Source organism: Cyprinodon tularosa, unplaced genomic scaffold (genome assembly GCF_016077235.1).
Source record: "Cyprinodon tularosa strain WSP-4 unplaced genomic scaffold, ASM1607723v1 ctg487, whole genome shotgun sequence".
NCBI lineage: Eukaryota > Metazoa > Chordata > Actinopteri > Cyprinodontiformes > Cyprinodontidae > Cyprinodon > Cyprinodon tularosa.
This window is the reverse complement of record NW_024039215.1, coordinates 164810-174401: the sequence shown is the minus strand read 5'-3', so window position 1 is coordinate 174401 and position 9592 is coordinate 164810. Positions and strand designations below refer to the sequence as shown.

The following is a 9592-nucleotide window of genomic DNA, read 5'->3' as shown; positions in this document are numbered from 1 at the left end:
CTGATGCTCGGTTTGAACTGCAGGAGATTGTCTTGACCATGTCTACATGCCTAAATGCACTGAGTTGCCGCCATGTGATTGGCTGCTTAGAAATTAAGTGTTAACGAGCAGTTGGACAGGTGTACCTAATAAAGTGGCCGGTGAGTGTATGTCTGTCATATGTGGATTTATCCTGTTTTGTTTTGAAGATATAGAATTGTGCAGAAGTAAACAGAGGTAAACCACACTCTTATTTATTATCTAATATGCTCTCTATGTATCATGCAAAATTATACATTTAACGGATGGCAAATAAATGTATTGTACTTACATGAGCAATGGAACTATAAGAGGAACTGACACTGAGTATTTTGAAATATTAACTTCACTATACAAGTTGTACATCTGGGCTGTAGTTATTCTGTGTCGCCTATTTCACGTATTTTATCTAGGGCTGAAACAATTTATCTTATTAACAGATTATTTGAATAATCGTCAACTAATTTAGTAACTGATTAATCATTAACTGGAGTATAGGGCCACTAAAATGTGCCTTTAGCCGATAGAGCGGCCCACTTAGAGCAGGAATTATACCAAGATTGTAAAAAATATGTAAAAATGTTGCATTTAAGGTTTTTGTCTGTCAATGTTCTCCATCCAGAACTCCTCAAGAGGAAATGTTTCTGTTCCACCTCGTTTCATTTCGTAAAATATCTTCTTAAAGGAGCCTTTGGCTATCTGATTAAAAGATAAAATAAAAGAAACGTACATTTCTCAAGTTCCACAAATCCACACTGGAAAAAATCGAAATCTAGATAAGTAATTCTTTCTTAAAATAAGTGCATTTGTTCTTAGATTGAGGAGGTAAAAGAGACATTGTGCCAATAAAACAAAAAAATGTACACTTAAAATATGAAAACAAAATTGATTTGTCTTATTTCAAGTGCATATTATCTAATTATCTTATTTTAAGAGTAAAAATGCGCATTCAGCGTCTGCTCTGCCGATAATGCAAGCGTAGAAGAAGAAATGTGCTGTTTACCTGTGCAAAGAAAGAAACAACGAAAGAAAAATGTCTGAGGACTTCAGTGTTGAGGAAGAGCATGAGTTCTTTGCCGAGCTGAATGCGCACTTTCGTCTGGTTTGGTCTGCCGCGGTTTCCATAGACTCGTGAACGCGCTTTTAGGAAATCCTATACACTACTGTTTATGCTCTAAAAACATTCTAAATGACTTCGTTTCGAGTAAATTCTGGACGCTACCCACTCAGGACACTTGGAATACATTGGACGAGCAGTATGGAGGAATATTGACACGTTTTTTGTGGACTTTTATGGACCTTTCTGCCTCGGGCGCCATAGACCTCCATTATTTGAATGTCAGCATACAGCAAGAAGCCTCCCAGATCCCCAGATGCATTTGAGATATCAAAAAAGTACTCCAGAGTGTTGTTCAGCATGGGGGTGAGTAGAAAATGAAGGCTAAACATGTTTTGGGTGTACTATTCCTTTAAGGGCCCTGTCACACCTTGCTGATTTAGCCAGCGTACGCCTGACGTCCCAGAATCTTCTAAAACGCTAGCATATGCTGCACTTTCTATGTATTTTTTCAATTTTGGGCGTATACGTAGCATATTCATAACAAGTCCTGAGCATATTTCCAGCATATTTTACTGCCTAACTTATGCATAACGCACAGCAGTGTAATGCCCATGAAATGATGCTTGTGCATGTGCTTGTTCACCCCATTTAGTTAATGCAAAAATATGATAAATGTGAGAAATGCAGTTTGTTACATTTAACTGGCTCGCAGTCATCCTTGGAAAGACCGGATCCACCACACTTTTGAAAAGGTTGAGATGCTTCAGAGAGCCCTGATTTTTAAACTGCAGTACCTTGTTTACATTAGAACAAACATAGTTTTATTGACAAAATTGTTTCCATGGTAAATATAGTTGAAAACAGACACAGTGTAAAATAACAGTTTTGAAATGATGAGAACAAAATAATTATTTAAATAAAAACAGTTGAGAGCCAGAAGCTGAAACCCCGGTTTAGCAGCAATAAAGCCTTATTTTTATCATTTTAAAGCATTTAAAACTTTTCAAAGCAATGGGCACTGCTTCTAATAACGTGTGGAAGGAGATGTACCTGGAGGGAACTTTGTGCGACGCCATGATCAGAGTCAAAGATGCAGAGTTTAAGGTCCATAAGCTCGTCCTCATGGAGCCAAGCGCCTACTTCAGGTAAACAACTTTATTTAAAATTAACTTTTCTTTAAACCATTTTTTTGCTGATCTCAATCTATAAAGTTATAGAAAGGCTATGAGGTTTGAAAGATACTAAATTAACATGCCAGAACTGAGCCAAGTTGCTCAGTAATAACCGTAAAATGATGCAATGTGCTGATGAAGGTTCTCAGTCATCCAGGTCATAGTCATTCCGTAAAAATTCAAAAAATATCCACTGGACTTGGTAAAATGATGCAATGTAAAAACATTAAGCAGTGATGGTTATACTTGAGTCGCAAGCAGTGAAAAACGAAAATGTAGGACTAATTTTACAGCAGAATATAAGTATATCCACGTCTAGTGAAGGAGAGGAACAGTGGCGGATCTAGACCAAATGTACCAGGGGGCCAGGAGGGGGCCAGCGTGTTTTCATGGTGCCACAGAAAAGCATGACATAAAAAAAAACAGGGCAAGGGATTGAAATATATTAAGAGAGCTGCATGAAGTGAAATTTCTTTTCAATTAGGTTCAATAAAAATTCTATTTCTTATGAGGTCCATATACATTTATAATTTAGGAATTTTAGATATTTTTGACTTAATTTAAATTAAAACTGTTTTCTATCAAATTTGAATTAGAACTTAAGAAAAACTGTAAATCTGTAAAAATTTGTGCTTTTTTTATTTGTTGTGAGAAAAAAAATAGCAGATGAAAACTGGGATCCTATCTCAATACCACTGAAGCTATCGCCTTATTGTTTTTGAATAATTAGTAAAACAGAATTTGTAAAGAAAAATATTTAAATAGATCCAAAGGACCTATCGGTAACCTGTTCCAGCGGATATTATCATTAGAATTTCTTTTTAGTAATATGTCTTCAGAACAGGGGCCAGGACATGATCTACACGTAGCCTCATGAGACCATCTTTACTCGCGAGCTTTCAAGGTTTCACTCGCAAATCAGACTGGAGACTTTCCGTTAAAGAAAATTTGGAGCCGTTCACCAAACGAACGTCCAATCAGCGTTGGCTTTGAGGCGGGTTGAGGTGTGACGCAACGAGAAGCGCGACAGTTCGGTCTAAAGAACATGGCGGCTTCAGCCGATGAAACTAGCGTTAGCGTGGCTATCGGGCAAGTTTTATTTCTTCACTGAAAGAAGAGCAAAAACTGCTCTGGAGGCTTTTCTCAGAGGAAAAGATGTTTTTGCTCTTCTCCCGACTGGCTTCGGCAAGAGTAGCCTGGCTTGTGGTTGTGTTTTCGTCGTCGCTCTGTTAGTACGTCATATGCTTCGTTGATCTGATTGGTTTATTTGGCCCGTCTATCACCAACATAGGCCAATCAGCTAACCAGTATTTTCGCCCCTTCCCAAAATTACTTCAACAGAAGGTTTCCAGATGGATATGCAGAGCAAATCCATCTGGCGGAGTCAGGTTAATCTACACGCTGGCCCCTAGAACCAGCCATGGTGAGGAATGATGACACCGTTGCGAGGTGCACTGTATGCTGAAGTCCCATGAAAAACAGAAAGAGCAAGCGATGTTCAAGGCTACAAGATTGAAAGTATCGAAAATTGAAAATAAAAGAACAATACTGTTCTGTTTTGTGTTTAAGAAATTACCGACGCTCCGGACAGCTTTACCATACAAACATGAGAAGCGGTGCACTCCTGTCGTACATGCAGTAATTTATGGATGTTTAAAATAAGGTTGGGTCCGGATTAGCCAGCAGGTGGGTCAGGATCTGGACCCTGGACCGCTAATCCATGACCTCTGCACCAGACGTTCTGATACTCATTGTCGGGTTCATAAAATTTAGGTATTTTGTAAAAAGAAGAACTAAAATACACAACTTATGGATACAATTTATGCAGAAAGGAGAGACAGTTGAACCCCAGACTCAAACACACTGTCTCCCACTGGACCTCCTCCGCAGAGCATTTTATTAACAGACATGACGCATGGTTACAAACAGAGTATTGTTCTGACAGAACAATTGATCAGTTCATGAAGACAGAATGCTCCATCAGAATGACAAGGCAGGATGGTCTCCTGACTGAATCATGAGACAGGAGTGGAGCATCCCCTTGCACAAATGTTTTATAAGCACACATTAATTTTAGAATCATCATTGAATAAACCTAACACTCATCTAAAATGGTGTAACCTCTACATGCTATCCTAGATTGTGATTAGGGTGGATGTTCAGACACAGCCCTTCTGTTTGTCGAAATCCCAAAAAACTACATCCTTGTTGTTAGTTGTAACCTGACAAAAGGAGTGGCGTAAAATCTCTCTTCGTATGTCTGATCTTGATCCCACAGGGATCTGTTTCTCAGAAAACAATCAACAGAGCAGCAAGTCTACAGCTTCCCCAACGTGTCATCCCATATCATGGAGCTCATCCTGGAATATGCATACACCTCCTGTGTTAAACTGACGGAGGACACTATGGAGGATCTGTTGGAAGCAGCGGACTACTTCGCCATCAGTGGCGTCACGCAGGCCTGCTGCGACTTCCTTCAGCAGAAAATCTCCTCCAAGAACTGCATCAACACCTGGAAGCTGGCAGAACTCCACAAATTCCTTGATCTAAAGAAAATGGCCTACCTCTACATCCTGGAACACTTTGAAGAGGTGGTGGAGCTCTGTGCTGATTTCCAGCTGCTCTCTGTGATGCGGCTGGTAGACCTTATTGGAAGGGCCGAGCTGAACGTGAGAAATGAGAGTTTTGTGTTTGAGGCCATCCTCCGCTGGGTGAAGTTTGCCCCTGACAAACGCAGGCGTCACATGGAGATACTTTTGAGTAAAGTAAGTGAATGTTGGGGGCTTTAAAAATCATCTTACATCTGGTACACTTTGAGGTACCCCAGAAATTCAATGTCTGAATGCTTTTTTTTTTATATGATCATTACCAGCAGCCTCTTCCTCTCGTCTTTATTTAGGTCCGTCTGATACTACTGCCGACTACTTACTTGGCTATGACTGTCTGCAAAGAGGATCTTGTTAGGAACAATAAACACTGTGTGAATATGGTGGTCAGAGTAATAAAGATCCTCCGGCAGCGCGGCTTGAGGAGACCACTGTCCTCCTACCGTCTGCCCGCTCATGTGCTGCTGGCAATTGGGGGCTTTGAAGAAAACTATCCCTCTGGCAAGATTGACCTGTACAACGTGCGAACAGACAGCTGGAGTACAGCGTATGATAATACACTGGCTTTCCCACAGTTCTGTGGCTGCATTTACTCTAAAGGAAACATCTACTTCATTGGCGGGTCTAAAGATAACATCTGTCTGAACTCTGTGACAAGTTTCAACCTCGCCACCAAAACTTGGAAAGAGGTGGGGACGATGCACGATGCTCGATGTTATTTAAGTGTGGCCATGCTCGACAACCAAATTTATGCAATGGGTGGCCACAACATGGTAATCACCTTAAATACCTCAGAAAGATTTAACCCTGACACCAACCAATGGACTCTGATCGCACCAATGCAAAACCGTAGGACCGATGCTGCATCTGCTGCTCTGCACGGCAAGGTAAGTAGATCAATTATCAGGAGAAAAAAATCAAGGCTTGATCTGTGATTTTATCACCTGGGGATCTTTCATGGATACATTTAGACTTTGAGTGTGTCCTGCCTGGATAAGTGTGCAGTTATCCCTCCTGAACAAGTTCAGTTTATAGCCTGCAAACTGTTTTTTCTATTTTATCTGGCCATCTTTGACACAAAGATGACCAGATGATAGAACCATCCAACCATCCCTTTTCTTACACGCTTAATCCCAAGCACGGTCGCTAGGGGTGCTGGTGCCTATCTCCAGCTGTCATCAGGCGAGAGGCAAGGACAGGCCATTCCATCAGAAACATAGAGACAAACAACCATTCACTGACACACTCACACCTAAGGAGAATCTAGAGAAACCAATTAACTAACAGTTAGCTGGGTTCTCTCCGGGTACTCCGGAGAGAACCCACGCATGCTCAGGGAGATCATGCAAACTCCATGCAGAAAGACCCCAGGCCGGGAATCTAACCTGGGACCCTTCTTGCTGCAAGGCAGTGCTACCCACTGCCCCACTGAGCAGCCGATAATAGAACCATTTTTGATAATGTTAAACATATAGGTGTAACAAAAAGGTAAAAGCTGCAGAAATCTGTTAATAAATCTGATAAAATATCTCTTCCAGGGATGACATCATGCCTTGGTGTCTTCTTTTACTATAAAGATGTCAGAATATTAAAAATTAAGAAGGGGAAGCCAACTTAAAATACTTAGAATAAACTTAGAATTAAACCATCAAGTATGGCTTCATTGCAGAAAATGCATTAAATGTTTTGAACTATTGATAATCTGTCTCCTTAAATCAGGTGTGTACATGGTGACAGAGATGTTCATGTGGTTTAGGGTCATGTTTATGAGCAATGGCAGAACAGACCAAGATTTTTTTAAGGCAGGGTCCACCCTCAGTAGCGAGAGTTTAGTCCCATCTAGAAAGGCTTTCGACAAGGTGTAGTAAGGGCAATGCACCAGTCAATAGCAAAGTCCATATTGTTCTCATTCTCAGTGAAGTAAACCAGTTTCTGTCTCAGAGAATGGGTTCCTGACCAAAACCCTTAACCCCACACTACTCCCTGGGAGTCACACAATGGCAGCCCACTGCTCCCAAAGGGGATGGGTTGAATGCAGAGGGTGAATTTCCCCATTGTGGGACAATAAAAGGGATTTACATTAATAAAATTAAAGCATTTTCTAACATTCTTCCTCATCCTTCAGATATACATTTGTGGTGGATTTACTGTAGTTGGCAAGTTGTCTTCTTGTGAGGTCTACAACCCCGACACCGACCAGTGGACCTTTATCACCCGAATGGAAACCGGTCGCTCGGGAGTAGGTGTCATTGCCTACAACGATCAGCTCTATGTGGTAAAGAGAGTCAAAGAAACTAGTTGTTTTAAATTCAACTGTGGCTTTTCTGGTTCTAAATTTGCCGTTTTCTTTTTTCAGCTTGGTGGCTGCGATGATAGAAGAGTCATATCTGAGGTCTTGGCTTATGACCCCTCGTTTCAATGTTGGCACACATTGACTCCCATGGTGCACCCCCGCAGAGCCTTTGGTGTCGTGTTGTTGGAGGACCAGCTGTATGTAGTGGGTGGTCTAGCTGAAGATGATGAAGTGGCGACCGCTGAAGTCGAGCGCTATGATTGGAAGACAAAGACATGGAATATTGTCCAGGACCTCCAGGTTCCCCGCGGGGCCATCAAATGCTGCACGGTGGAGCGAATCCCCCATGCTACTGCCATCCTGTCCCAGGCAGACAAGTAAATAAATGTTGAGAATGCTTCATGGCACACCTAGCCGATGTTCTTCCTCGGTAGCAACACCAAGCTTGGTTTGTGAAAATACTGGTTAGCTGATTGGCCTATGTTGGTGATAGACAGGCCAAATAAACCAATCAGATCAGCGAAGCATATGACGTACTAACAGAGCGACGACGAAAACACAACCACAAGCCAGACACAAGCCAATTGATAGATCAAACTCTTGCCGAAACCGGGAGAAGAGCAAAAACATATTTTCCTCTGAGAAAAGCCTCCAGAGCAGTGTTTTGCTCTTCTTTCAGTGAAGAAATACTCTGTAATTCCGATAAAACTTGCTCGATAGCCACGCTAACGCTAGTTTCATCGGCTGAAGCCGCCATGTTCTTTAGACTGAACCGTCGCGCTTCTCGTTGCGTCACACCTCAACCCGCCTCAAAGCCAACGCTGATTGGACGTTCGTTTGGTGAACGGCTCCAAATTTTCTTTAACGGAAAGTAGCCAGACTGATCTGCGAGTGAAACCTTGAAAGCTCACAAGTGTCAGGCAAGAGAAACTGCAGCTTCAAATGTGTTTTTTCTTATAGCTTCCTTTCATCAGGAGCTCAGACAACATGGTTCTGGTGAATAGTGTCAAATCTGCACACATATAGGAGAATCCCCACTAGATAGGTCTCTCTGAGTTTTTCCAGACCGCTGGATTTTTTCCCCCAGAAGAGATTCCCCTTGTTTAGTCTCTCAGAATTTCCCTAGACCGCTGGATTCCCCTTAGTTTGTTCCTCTGAGTTCAATGTTTGTCTCTCTGCATTCTTCAATAAACTGGTTAACCTTTACCCTGCCTCTGTGCGGTGTTCTGCATGCGGGCAAATTTTAGGACCCCATCATGACATGTATATGTCCACTTCCGTCTCCTTGAGCCCCAGTCGGCCTCAGCAGATGGTCGCTCACACTGAGCCTGGATCTGCTGCAGGTTTCTTCCTGTTAAAAGGGAGTTTTCCACTCCACTGTCACTACAAGCATGCTTAGTGTAAGGGATTGCCATAGAGTCAATGAGTCGATGCAATCAACTGGTGTTCCTTAGATAGAAAACGATAACCGTATGGTCTGGTTGAATCTTGTTTAATTGTAAAGTAGCTCTAGTTGAAGTGTGTTGAGAATTGGAGCAATATAAATAAACTGAATTTAAATTAATTGAATTGAATCTGTAGCAGTAAATTGTTACTTGTGTTATTATGGTATTATTTTCTTTATCACAAATAGATGTTTAGAAAAAATGTTTCAGTAAAAAAATACAAGAGGAGAGTGGATTCATACTAATATGCATCTATGTTTACTATTGGTCATTTGTTTTTTTTCCTACCCTTATGTAACACAAGGGAAGGAATGATTGAGGCTACAAAAATGGCAACATCTGCTCTTAAGGATCCTGAGTAAATACCTAGTTGTTTTACACAAATATCTTAAGAAAAGCAATATTCAATGTATGCAATTGCAATTAACAAAACCTAAACTAATTAAAGCAGGGAGGATAAAAATTACATAATCTAAATACATAGCAAACAGCAGGTACAGTTTCCATGACCTCATTTCACACAGTAATACAAAGTAAGACCGGTTTTCTTTGATAAGTACTGTAACATTGCTTTTGACAAAATGTCAAACACAATGGAATCATTCCTTGTTCAAATCCTTAAAGGTACACTATGCAACCGGTGTTGATTTTCCAGTGAGGCTCCCTCCAGAGGGCGAAAGTAAAAGTGCACTGTCGTAAATATGCACAGCTGTTCTCCTGGTTTCTCCGTCAAGCCAGGCGCGGTTGTTTTGAGCTTAGCAGCGAATGACTAACGCTGCGTTCACACTGGACGTAGCTGGCGCGACAGAAGCAGCGAGTTTACATGCAAAGTCAATGGTTGACGCGCGTCAAGGCGCAACAAAAGGTCCCGCGGCGCGTTTTGAGCACCAGGCGCAGCACGTCTGAGCAGCTGAAGCAGCGCGTCGGGTGCGTTTGATGCAGGGAGAGAGACACAGCGCTGATGATCTCTCCTCTTAAATAGTTTATTGACGCCTAAA

General features: G+C 41.6%; 1 protein-coding gene across 1 annotated transcript; it reads left to right on the top strand.

Annotated features, from left to right (window-relative positions):
- The first annotated feature begins 2089 nt into the window (after positions 1-2089).
- Positions 2090-7537, top strand: LOC119794683 (kelch-like protein 10). Its single transcript, XM_038302331.1, has 5 exons — positions 2090-2223; positions 4529-5015; positions 5150-5743; positions 6982-7131; positions 7213-7537. Exons 1-5 carry the CDS (start codon positions 2090-2092, stop codon positions 7528-7530), a joined length of 1683 nt encoding a protein of 560 aa, XP_038158259.1. The 3' UTR covers positions 7531-7537.
- Positions 7538-9592: the final 2055 nt, after the last annotated feature.